The 13153-nt window shown below is 42.1% G+C and overlaps 2 protein-coding genes across 3 annotated transcripts; one reads left to right on the top strand and one right to left on the bottom strand.

Annotated features, from left to right (window-relative positions):
* Positions 1–1805: 1805 nt before the first annotated feature.
* prpf18 (PRP18 pre-mRNA processing factor 18 homolog (yeast)) lies at positions 1806–9195 on the bottom strand. Of its 2 annotated transcripts, XM_056599219.1 has the most exons (11): positions 9017–9195; positions 8421–8498; positions 7994–8020; positions 6724–6822; positions 6201–6314; positions 5898–6044; positions 5175–5243; positions 4919–5059; positions 4751–4822; positions 3865–4020; positions 1806–2397 (listed from the first exon to the last, which is right to left on the bottom strand). In XM_056599219.1, the coding sequence occupies exons 1-11, from the start codon at positions 9080–9082 to the stop codon at positions 2311–2313; spliced, it is 1056 nt and encodes a 351-aa protein (XP_056455194.1). In that variant the 5' UTR covers positions 9083–9195; the 3' UTR covers positions 1806–2310. The 2 variants fall into 2 exon arrangements, with proteins under 2 accessions (XP_056455194.1, XP_056455195.1); XM_056599220.1 differs by lacking the exon at positions 7994–8020.
* A 658-nt stretch (positions 9196–9853) lies between these two features.
* bend7 (BEN domain containing 7) lies at positions 9854–12934 on the top strand. Its single transcript, XM_056599361.1, has 9 exons — positions 9854–10201; positions 10747–10821; positions 10925–11254; positions 11374–11490; positions 11581–11921; positions 12136–12243; positions 12459–12576; positions 12659–12772; positions 12866–12934. Exons 1-9 carry the CDS (start codon positions 10138–10140, stop codon positions 12913–12915), a joined length of 1317 nt encoding a protein of 438 aa, XP_056455336.1. The 5' UTR covers positions 9854–10137; the 3' UTR covers positions 12916–12934.
* The last annotated feature ends 219 nt before the right edge of the window (positions 12935–13153 follow it).

Here is a 13153-nt window from a genome sequence, read left to right as displayed (position 1 = left end):
TCATTGTGCGGTCAGCCTATTCAGTATTTCTTCTATCTGTGTATTCAGGAGATCTACGAACCTCAATTCAATTCTTACACAGGCTTCATTAGCAGGACATATATAAAGGTTATAACATGTGTTACTAATATGTGTTACTTGTGTTACACACTGCTGGAAGAGCATTACTCTCCTCGTTGGTCATTCAGCTGGACCTTGCGGCAGCATTGGACACATGCAGTGAACCACCAGATCTTCCTCGCCACCCTCCAAATACTGGGATCCTTGGCGTGACACTGGATGACCACCTTTCCTTCGCTGCCAACGTCTCTACAACATTTTCCAAGTTCTCCCACAGTACAGCACTCCTCTGCACTCTACTGGTGCCTGCTCGAACCCGATTCAAATCACTTGTACCCGCCTTCCCTGCTGCGATTGGCTAAGGCCCATTCTACATCAAAGACATGGTCAAATACTACAACCCATCCTCTCTGCTATGCTTAGCAACGCATAGCAGAAGGCTTGCTACTCCCTCACTAGGAGGGGAACCCAGCTGTGGCTCAACAAAATCCTGATTGTTTGCTGTCCTGGATCCACAATGGTGGAACGAGCTCCCCAATGAAATCATGACAGCAGAAACCGGACCTCTCTCCGCGGCCGACTGAGAACTAAAACTGAGGAATAAAAAAATGTACAACACTATCCGTCTCTTGTTTCTCTTGTTTCTCAAATTAAGCACTTGAAGCATTTTGTTTATTTAATTAAGTATTTTAAGCCAATGTTTTAAGGATTTCTGGGTTGTTTCATTATGGTTTTATTTTAAGTCTCTTTGGATAAAAGCGTCAGTTAAATAAAGTTAATGTTATGTAATGTGATGTTACTGAGGTACTTGAACATTGCATTACATGTATTGGTAAACAATGATAAACAATGGTTATTATCAAATGATAAATAAATAAATGAACAGTAATCAGAATGAATCTAAAGTATCTCTTTGATCTCTATCTCAACCTTGAACAGAGCAAAATTATAACAGAAGCCATTCATCAGTTTATAGGTCAGAAGTATAGTCTGTCCATGAAATATGGCTACAAATCTGCCGTGTTGTAAAAACAAAGTCAAAGTTTGACAAAGTCCAAACTAGAATATGCATAGCCCTAATTGTATTACATGTAACAACTGATTTCCCTTTTGTACCTATATCAATTCACTCTTTTCACTCAGCACCTGTCATTCAGAGAGGTCGATAGCCCTATCCGTGTGTAGGCTACGTTTCAATCCAAACTGTAGATTTCGAACCAAGGCCTTAGCTACTAGAAATTGCCATTGAGACCGAATTGAATTACGAAATGACAGAGACATGCGATGCTTCCGTCATTACAAGATGAAGAGGTAAGTGCTTATTTGTTAGCACTGTGTGCATGCTGTTTGAGTTAACTACGCACTTAAATTGATCCCATGCGAGTTTCCAAGAACCGTATGCTTTTAAAGATGTTTTTATAATTGCAGCGACATCTATTCACCTCATGGTCTCCGGGTGTCTTGGCAAATGACGCGTGTACCACAGCCGACTTCAGTTAGTGACGCGAGTCGACCGAGGACCAACTATTATCTACGAGGATCAGAACAAATCACCATGGCAACCACTGGTCACAGCGTGATTTCACCATCTTCAGTGCGTAAAAAAAACCTTTTGAGTGCATGGTTTGAACAGTCTAATCGCACGTCTGACTTGAATTGGATGGCCTTTTACTCACTGGTCTAAACAAAACTCGAGTTGTACCAAGAAGCTTACAGGCATGTGCAACACAATCAAAAAGTCTCTCTGGAAATTGATTTTCTTGAAAAGTACTTTATTATTCAGATACAAACAGGTAAATAATTTGGTATTGGTGGAAAAACATTTAAACAAAAAGGTAAGGGAAGCACAGGCCTAAGTGAGAAAATGTAGTTATTTTGAGCAAAATTCAAAATGATCCCAAACAGTGACTGTAGCAAATGCATCTTTTGAAATCAACCTTTAGATACTTAAGCCTTTGGATACCTATTGATTTGAATTCCAAGTTCCCCGTTTCATTTCCCAAACATTTTACTGAAGAGATGCATGTAGTCTGGGGCGCGCTGAACATTTGACCTACTGTCAAAATTTGGCAGGCATGACTTAGTCTTCTTCGTGGGAGCCGAAGACTACGATGCTTTATTGTAATGAGGGGTTCACAAACTGAGCTGGTATTCTGACTATGTACATCGGGGCTCAGCCATCCTCAGACTATGATGCAGAACGGACGTCGAAGCATTTCCTCCGGCGTTGGACCGGCGGTGTGTTGGAGGCTACGGATTCGTAGCGTTGTACTCGACACACTTGGAGGGATCTGTGGTGAAGTACTTCTGGCAGCTGGTTATTAACCTCTTCAGTCCCTGAGGAAGCATTCAAACACGTGTTGTAAAGCACAAGAAAAGTGACGATGCATTCAATTAAATGCACCAAACATAAAGAGGGAAAACGTGAGCAATGCACAAAGAATGAGCGAGAAGGCAACGCATGACAGCACGGCTCTAGAAACACCTTCGTACGGTTACGACGAAAGAGTTTGGGAGAGCATTCCGGGGCATTCCAACGGCTAGGGGCTTACATTACAAATGAAATATCCCAGGAAAGGATATGAAAGGAACGCAGGAAGTGGGTTTGTTATTCAACTTGCACTCCGGGAACTCCACACATTCCTTTATCGAGGTCATGCTCGCAGTCTGCTGGATAATGTCAAACAGCTTAGATGTTTCTTTTTCCTTGATACTAAGGGCACACTCACACCAGGCCATCTGTACCGTGCCCAAGCCCGTTTCACACCTGTACCGTGCTCAAGTCGAGGTTGTTTGGCTTGTGTGAGCACCCCAACCGTACTCGAGTACAGTTCAAATCCGGTCCATGCGACCCTTCTTTCCCATTAAACAATAAACATGTCGGCAAGCGGTTCACGTTGGTGCGATAGTGAAGTTGACTTTTTTATCAACAATCCCCCGTTCGTCACGGCGCCGGCTTTCTTGGTTCACTGGAGAAGGCGGAGTCTAGACCTCTTTAGAATATTTTTTATGAATGAAGACACCCGCATGCAAGAATAAGTTCACGTCTGCGTGTAGGCTACAAGTGCAAAAACGCCAACATATTCTTTATTTTGCTGACCACTTGTTTTTTATCCAGACAAAAACCTCATAAGGACAGTTCCTCTGAGTCTCTCTCGTAGATCGCACCATCTTTCATCAACACCACCACCACCAAAGCCCCCCCCCCCCCGAACCGTCGCATTTACAACAGAATTGAACCCAATAAACGGCCAATGTGTGCAGGGTCCGGGAGGGTAAATTGGGGTTCTAGCTCAAGCAGGCAATTTACCTCGGGGGGTTTAAACGCGCGGACCATGCCACGAAAAAGGCGTGCATAAAACTGCCTATTTGGCAGTGCAAAGACGCTCAGTGAGAGAGGGCTGTATCTGAGTAGAACGGCTCCAAATAAGCAACAAAGTCAGTATAGTGTCAACTGTGTTCTCTGTGTTGTTCTACTAAGCAGCGGACGCTTGGTGGTGACGTATAACGACGTGATGACGTATATACAAGAGGCAACCGTACTCAGGCCCAGTTGAGATCGCCTAGTGTGAGCACAGGCCAGCGCACAGCGGGAGGGGGACTTGAGCACGGTACAGATGGCCTAGTGCGAGTGCGCCCTAATATTTGCCGAGTGCTGCCCATCCATTCTGAAACGGCAACAATGCACACCTTCCCTCCATAGCAGATCACTCCGATCAGTGCACACTGCGTTGTCTTGATTTGACCACAGAAATAACACACACACACACACACACACACACACACACACACACACACACACACCTGGATGTATTTTCTTTGCGTCTCGTCGTTGAGAACGTGGGCCACGTGTTTGGAGAAGATCTTTTCTCGCCCTGTACGAGCGTGGATTCCCACCATGGTCACACCAATAGGCCAGGGGGCATTACCGATCGCCATCTGCAGGTACGCATCATTGGCCTGGAAGGGGGGGGGGGGAAATACAGCATTCTCAATTGAAGGCCAAGCATACCATAAAACAACTTACTTACAATGAATTGTGATGACGTGGGTAACATGGCAGTGATATGTTTTGATACTGGTCCAAATCTCGAAATGCACAAAGTTTGAAACATTTTGGATAAGATGTAAATATGGACTCTTGCGTATATTAAATGTTTCATGCGAAAATTGTTACTGCCAGTTACCGTGTAAACAGGAAAACGGTCTAGAACCCCCAGCATCAGATTGTACAAGTGTAGATAGTTAAAGTCCGGAAAAGCAATTTCACCCCAACTCTAAAAATAACCATTTTTTGTTGAGATAGCGGACGGGGACTTGGAAAAACTGTTTTGTTTGCACAATGCACAACGCACAATGAGGCTGACAACATTGTGCGTTGCTGGGGGATGGTTCAGCACCATAAAGCCACAATAATAGACCACACTTGAACAGTATGGCTGGAGCAGCCGTGTAGAAACCTGATAATGTTCCATCAACGTCAGGTGACCGTGCGTGTAAGGTGTGTAAGGTGTACTATCCAGAAGACGCTCAACACATCCCCCTCAATACTCACAACTTGAGTGATCTCAACATTTAGCCATTATTCCAACCCGTAGATTGCCCAAGAACCACACATTGTGTTTGCTTTTGTAAGCTGTGTAAATAGTGCTTACACTGTTGTTTTTGTTTTCCAAATGGATCATGTTACCTTGACATACTCCCTTTCCAACATGAATTTGATGATGTCTGTGATGGATTCCTTGATGTCTGCGGGCAAGTTCTGAAAGACAAGACAGTGAACATACAATTCTTTTAAGAAACAAAACAATAAATCAAAAAAGTAAACAGATATGAATGCAATTCGGAGGAAAGCTACCTTCTTCCTCAGCTTTCTGAAGAGAGGTTTCAGGTAGGTCTCTGTCTGGGAGTGGGTGGCACTGGCCAGCTTGCCCTGGACACTGCGCTTCACGTGGTCTTCTCTACTGTTCAGGTCCTTGGCCCAAACACCCAGCAGGAACTACCACAATCAGGTTACGGTTATTGTTAGGACTTGACAACAAACACAAATATCATACCAACATATATTGTGCAACAGCTTCCTCTAGAGGTCATATTTCAAAGCGTCGTCTTACCTTCAGAACTTTGTCAATGACACCTTGGTCTCCACTATCATCTCCTGTACCGAGAGTTTTACCAAGAACCTAAGAGAGACAAGATTCAGCGTTAGAAACAACGCTGAACTAATCTGATGAACCATGAACCATTACTGCTGCTTATGTACAAGGAATGATACATACCTATGTGCAAGTCTTCTGAATACACGGTCACTTTGACATATAAATCCTCATTTTAATATTTATACAGTGTTATATCATGTATCTTATTCTGATTCCTATTTAATGTATGGCTTGTTTTATCCTTCCACGACTAGTACTGTTATTGGACTAGTGCTCAAAAAATCACAATCACGATTATTTAGGTCAATATTGAAATCACGATATTCAAACGATACTTTTGAGTTTGAAAACATGATGTATTTATTCAGCATTTCTCTGCCAAAAAACACATTGTTACTGAAAATGAAGAAATTTCGCCTTAAAAAAACAACACAAAATGGTCAAAAAGAAAATGTTCAAATCTAAAATGATGTATAGATATGTATCCAGCTGTTTTGTACTTTCTATAAAACTATAATAAAAAAATAAAATAAAAAATCTATTATATTAGAGTTGTGATCGTTTGTCGCTAAAATCGAAATCACGGTCAAAATTCGATTAATCACCCAGCCCTACCACATTGACCCTGTATTAACCTACACATGCCTAATGGAACTGAAACAGAACCATTCCACAAACCTCTAGTTCTTCTATGGTGGTGTGCTCCTCGTGCACTTTCAGATCATGCTGAGTGTCGACTTCTCCCGCTTCTGTCCCCCCGACAATCTCATTCAGGTACTGCTGATCGATCTTGTCCATGGCTGCTTTCAGGTCGTTCCTCAATCCCTAGAGAGAGGGAAAGAGAGAGCGAGAGAGAGAGACAAGAGAGCGGGAGAGAGCGCGCAAGAGAAGAGTTGAATGAGATATAACAACGGTAATTCGCCATCCATTTTTATCCAGTCACGATTAGCATGTTAGCAATGGGTTATCTGAGGCCCTTACCTTATTGACTTCTGGGGCCAGGATCTCAATCTTTCGGAGTCTCTGGAAGGCTTCATAGTCAGACTCTCCGAAGAGACGGATTGGTTCACCTCGTTCCCTCATCCGCCGAATGACCTAGCCGAGCGACAGCAGAAACATACATCAGGCGAGGGGTAGGCCCAGGTGGATGATGGATGTTTCTGAAGTGGGGTGCATGGGGATAGTTTGGTTCCTGTTGGTTGTCAGTTGAGGTCAAGGTAGGGAATTTATTTTATTTTTTTATTTTATTTTTTCCAGCGGCAGCGAATGATAGGTAGGTTGTTTTCATTTAAAAACGAGAAAATTCGCTCATCCTTGTACAGAATGAAGAGGTGCTGTACCAAAACGTAATTATAGTTTGCATCAAAAAAAACAACGTTTTTTATTTTATTTTATTTTTTAAAGCTCATAAAACAATTTGGGTCGCACATAAATTGACAGGGTCGGTCGGAAACCGGAACCAAACAATTTTTTTTTTAGGCCCAGGCCAGGTTTCAAGACTCACCTCTTGACGGGACAGGGACATCGGTAACTTCTCCTCCGTGAGCTCCAGTTCCATCACCGGGACGGCCGAGGGGGTGGGCGCCTCCTCCACCTTGGCCACCTGGAGGAAAACCCCCACGGTAGAAGAATGAGTTTTACAACCGTATCGTAAACCAACACCCGGGCGCACACGTAAACACAGGCACACACACACACACACACACACGCATGAACAAACGCATGAACGCACGGACTCTCAAGCTGCTGCACTGGGGGATTCAATCCGCAATTTTGGTTTCTGGTTGGAAGAACTCTAATCTGGTGGAATTCTTGGGGTGGAAATGAATTCATGCGCAGAGAAAGGGACAACAAAAAGATTGAGATTTAAAAATAAAAGTCTGGATGTCAACTATGATGAAAAATGCTTTTTTTGTCCTGTCAAACTATGCTCATTTCAAATGTTCTCTGATGATGCCATGACATGCATTCATTTGCACATGCACGTCTCCGATTGTGGTATGAAAATCCCAATCTAAATTAACATAATTTTAATATTGACAACGTATAAAGAAAAATCGAAGACTGCAATGCAATACTACCTTATTGCTGAGCTTAAAGCGCAACATTAAAGCATTTTGCCAACGTGTTTTTGCAAATAAATGCAAAAATATGCCACACTTTACAAGTGGTGGATAAACAAAAAGAAACACGACACGAAAAACGGCTGCTTTTGCTGACTAATAGGCAAAACAATAAGTGGGCATTTTCTGTTATTTGCAGATTTTTAACCAATTCAGTGAATCATGCTGAAATCCAGTTCAGTTCTCCTCCACGCTTCCTTTCCTTGCTCCCTTCGTTCATTTTAACAAGGTAGTTGTAGACGTGTGAGAACAATTCTTTGGCAAGGAAAAGTAGCACGTTTTAAAATAAACAAGACTTGCCTCAAACTTAACCTTATACAGCGTCATGATTGGCCTTCACAGAGCTTTTAATAGCCTCTGAAAATGATGTATATTAATGACTTCCGAACCAGCTAGCTAGTTAAAGTAGTACACTGAAGGGGGTTCTGTATTCAATCTCTGATCATCCAATCTCTAATAAAGAAGCACAGCAGACGTCAACGTCCCCAAATACTATCCAAAGGCATTAAGATTTTGCCAATGATTTGGGATAATAATTCCTGAATGCTGGTAAATGGAGAAGGTGCCAAGGAAAGGGAGACATTTGGAAATAGAGTCCATCTTCTCCTTGCTTCATGCACTGTCTACCAACGTGACTTTACCATGCCATACCTGGCTCTCAGTGGGATGTTGCTGAGCCTACAGACGCAGGCAGCACACAGAGGTTGGAGAGAAACGGTACAGTAAACACAGAAACAAACGCTTGTTTAAAGTTACCACTCCAGCAACCCTGGCGCTTCTTCTGATCTTGGGGAAAATACACCAAAATGAAACCCAAAGATAGGATCAATAGTGACAGGTTAGATTGCAGGCTTGGCTAGGAAAACCGTAGTTATATTATGTAGAATGGCCCCTATTCACATGTGAATTGTGAATAGCCACTGTTTGTTTTGATTGTATTTGTTTTCTCACAAATACTCGTTCTCATTTTCCACTTGTCATTGTGTTATAGCATTCATTATCGTTAAATAAATATTTCTGTTGTGCTGACAGAATCAAATATCTAAAACCTTTGGTCTATGGGTTGTTGTTTACTTACTTTATAACCACATCTTTTGTAATATTCTTCCTCTTCCTTACGGGCAAGATCACCTCTTTTGAAGTACCTCTTGGTATCCTGGGGAAAAAAACGACTTGTTATTACATGAACAAATATGCGATACCGTATAGATATATCGAAGAATAGCTAGGAAATCATCAACATGCAAATGGAGAAAAAGGCTACCATTCGGATTCTTCTTTTAGTTTTATGACATCAGTGCAAAAACACTCGTTTAGTGTTTACAAAAAGTGCTGAAAGTAATCGACAAGGAATCAAGAGTGGCGAAAACTAAGAATGGATTCCCTGGGCCCGACGCTCCACCGTGTTATGGCCAGGCTCGAAGCTATAACGTTACAGAAATAGCCACCACAAACTGCCGTTTGCGCGTATTTCAATAACCGCAAGCAAGTTTATTTGGTAATGTAATCGAGCATTAGCTTAACGACTAGCACACCGTGACATATATACATATATTTATATATAAATCTTATTGATAAAGGGGACTATTCCGATGGCATAACCGTACGGGTAGCAGCAGATAGCTATCCATCGTAGTTAACGATGGGTAACAGTAACACAAAAAAACAACTCACATTTACGAGATCCTTGTCTACAACCAACTTTCTCTTTCTCTCGATCTCAGCCTTGAGGAGATCCATGTTAAAAGACTCAAAGCATTCCGCTTTATCTCAAAAACACAAAAAAACGAATACTGTTGTCGTCCAATACAATCAACAGTGTGTGGAACGATAGAGTGCCCCGGAAGTTAAAGTCCGGGAGGGTCACGTGTCTTTTGGATTTTATCCATGGGGTTCACCTCATAGTTTTTTCTCTTTAATACATCATGTCATCATCCAATAACAAAATAATACAAATGTTCTTGCATTGCTAACAGTATTTTCAAAAAAATATTTTCTATGTCTCGCAGGAATAACATTTTTTGATTAAACACCGAAATGTGTCATGATCTGTTGCTGCATGGGCATTTTGAAATGCATTTATTTTGTGGTCATTGAAAAATAGCTATAGTGACAAGTAGCCTAGCTGTCAAAAGGATGGTCACAAAGGAAACGGGTTGTTAACTAAATGTAATGCAAAGCTTATAAGGTTTGAGTTTTCTCACAAATATTTTTGACATAACTTTTATTGCAAGGATAAAAATAAGTTTATAGTAGGTAGGCCTAAATATATTGTCCTAAATATGTAACGAACAAGGCTGCCAATGTTTATTTATTGATTAAGTTGTCATTATAATGATCATTTACTGGGCTATTAATGGTAGTTAGTAATAATAGGATTTAAGGTCAAAAACTCAAATTATTTACTAATTATCTGGTTTGTAGCCCAGATTAAATGCAAGCTTGCCAGTGATTGGGCACATGTTTGCCAGTGGTGGTGAAATGAGAGCACACCATAAGGTGGCGCGAAGGGATGTGACGATTTTATTAATATCAAAGTAATTAATTTATTTGCATATCAAATACAGAGGAACAGACTGGTCCTGGATGTGGAAATATGTAAGACACTAGTTAAAAGCTTAATTTTTCATTGATAAAAAGATCAGAACTGAGCATTTGCAGTTGACTGAATCGAACCTCAGATGGGGGGGAAATAGTGATTAATAGGGCATACCGGGTGAGTGTAACACATGCAGTGACTGCATTTTATGAAGATCGGTTCCCGAACCTACGGCTGATTACATTTTAATCCTAAAATGGAGTTCGGAGAAAGGAAGCGAAGAAGGAAGTCACAAAGCTTTAAAGTGGTCACGGATGAAGGTAGGCGTCTGGTTGCGAGACCGTGCAATATGCGCGCCTCTGTCTGGGTGACTGGCTAAGTATGAAAGCAGGGACGACTGTAAACAAAAGAGGCGACTACGACTTCGCTAGCATCATTGTTTCTATGCGATAAATTATAAAATGTGAATCTTCAATTAAAAGTCTTGTATTACTCTCAGTGAAATCCAATGTAAATATGATATACGGGAGAATTAAAGAAAGAAGGATAATAGGGCTATTTAGAATGCCTATAACACTGTTATAGTCTATAATGTATTCCCGAACTAATCACATACAAGGCTACAGTGTGGTAACTATTTAGGCCCATCCATCGATAAGGCTACTTCCCCACCTACAGGTGGTAGAAGCTACATCGAATGAGAGGGAGGCCTTATTGGTTGATGATGTAACACAACACATACCAGAATAAGTCACATGTCCTTATTTATTACGTCATGGGCTGTTTAAGATAACTATAGTTATTATTATTTTGCATGCGTTGCTGCTATTTTCCATTGTACATTTTTTAAACGCTCTTTCTTTAGATGTTGACCAACCTTTGGTCAATTCCAGTTGCACAGATGCCAACGAAGAGTCTAAAGATTCTCCTGTTGATGAAGGTATATAAGCTTGGCATGAACTCCATGCTGCTATAAAATAAAATAATCATATCCAGATACATATCATTTTTAATCCTCCTACCCTCGCCCCTTCTCCATTCAGCTGAGGACGAAGAGGAACCGGGCACAGAGATCAAGAGACAAATCACAGGGATGATGAGACTTCTGAGTGATAAAACCGGCAGGGTGTATCAACGTACTGGGGCAAAAGGAGATGACCTGAAAAAGGATCCCCAGGACTATGGACCGAGCTGGGTACAACCGCCTGCCACCTTGCCCCATCTCCCAGAGAACCATAACTGGACCCATGCAGCCGAACCAGAGCCCTCATCTTCCTGCCCTATCCCCATAGCCAATGGGCAAAGATATACCCACGAAACCACCTGCTCCACAGCACCCAGGATCAGAAACCAGCCAAAGGATGAAGCCAATGGTAGACTTTCATGCTTATAAATCAGAAAAATATGTTTTACCGGTTACATCTGCAAGGATCTAGATGGAGAAACAATGCACCCATGTAACACATTCTGTCACGTTATTGTACCACTTCAGATAAAGCTCCTCCCTCCTCACCTGAAGGCCCCTGCTGCATGCACAGCTGTCAGGGCACACTGCAGGCCATTCTGCAGGAACTACGGTCAATGAGGAGGCTAATGCAGACTCAGCAAGGTCAGTAAGCACACTGAAAAAACAAACAGGCAGAAATGATTAGAAACAGAACATAACCCGAATCAATCCTCTGATGCCACGTGTTTCCAGCATCGTTGGTGAAGCAGGACCAGACGGCGTCACCACAACCCACGTACCTCGTCCCCGGCCCGGCTCCTCTTCACAGGGCCCGAAAGAGGAGGCCTGTCTTCAAAATGACCCCACTGAATGTTTCAGGTCGAAGAGCTTCCGTTTCCACTCCTGGATCCCCCTCCTGTGTGTCCCTGATGCCCCCGATCACATCCCTGCAATCCAGAGACTGCGACGGCTTCAAGAAAGGGAGTTCTGGTCACGCAGAGGAGATCAAACTGGCAGTGCAGAACATTTCAATGGCCGCCAACGACCAACACACTCCTCTCTTAAGTGAGGCCGGTGAACCTCAACCCAAAGAGGTATTGTAACATTCCCGTCAACCCAAGACTTAAGATTGTGTGTCTCAGAGGAAACACTCAGAAGATAAGGGAGTTAGAAGTATTCAATAGTTCTTTAGTCCATTCATCGAACAGCTATCCGTTATCCTATTATTTCAGTGGTTGGATGTATTTCTGATATTTTGTCACTTGAACTATTAATGTGATCTATGATCCGTCTGTTTTCTCCTTGGAGCCTGCTGTGCGTCTTGCAGAGGAATATGATGTATTTATTCCCAAAGCTCAGCTAGACTCCATCCTGCTTAACTACACTCGCTCTGGCAGCCTGCTGTTTCGGAAACTGGTGAGCTTTATTTCATAAATCCATGTTACATCCACCAGGCTTAGACCATATGAAATATAAATTAAAATAGGAAACTGTGCAAAACAAGTTAATAATGACTTAATATTAGCTCAAAGTAGAACAATTTGTTTTCTTCGCACAGCCAAGCATATTATTTACGGTTTGGGAAAAGAAAATATACATTAATAATCGTATTAACCGACCTCTCTGTATAGGTGTGTGCTTTCTTCAATGATAGCACTTTAGCTAACTCCTTACCTAATGGCAAGAGAAAGAGAGGACTCAACGACAACCGCAAGGGTCTCGACCAAAACATTGTGGGAGCAATTAAAGGTTAGAGCAACAGAATAGAATTGGAATAGAATTAGTAGGTGGCACAGGGGACTTGAGGTGATTTTGCCTAATTTGTGCGCAGGGTTTACAGAGAAGTACTGCAAAACATATAGGATAGAGAAGCTCCCCGGACCTCGAGACTGGGTCCAGATCCTCCAAGATCAGATCAAACTTGCCAGGAGGAGGCTGAAAAGAGGTGCGTCTTTTAACTATTCAACTCTTCCAGGCATAACGTGATCTAATGGCTGATGATGATTCTCTTGATGTTTGGCTCTTTGCGTTTTCCCAGATGCAGAAGATGTCTCCAGTAAAGCCTCCTCAAGCAGAGCCTGCATATGAACAGTAGCACATGGCATGACACTGCCCTTTGCATTACAGTTTTGTATTTTGTATGTTGTTTCTGTGTATCACTGGCACAGACAAAATCCTTGTATTTTAAATCCTACCCGACAATGATACATACTCAGATTCTGATGATTCCATAAGTGATATTCAGTGGAATTTATTCCGACTATCTACGCTGGGGCACACCGTATTGTTATCACAGGAAGTTCCTCTTCTATCCGTTTTCCATTTC

The sequence above is a fragment of the Gadus chalcogrammus genome, chromosome 9 (assembly GCF_026213295.1).
Source record: "Gadus chalcogrammus isolate NIFS_2021 chromosome 9, NIFS_Gcha_1.0, whole genome shotgun sequence".
NCBI classification, from domain to species: domain Eukaryota; kingdom Metazoa; phylum Chordata; class Actinopteri; order Gadiformes; family Gadidae; genus Gadus; species Gadus chalcogrammus.
This window is presented reverse-complemented; position numbering and strand designations above follow the sequence as displayed.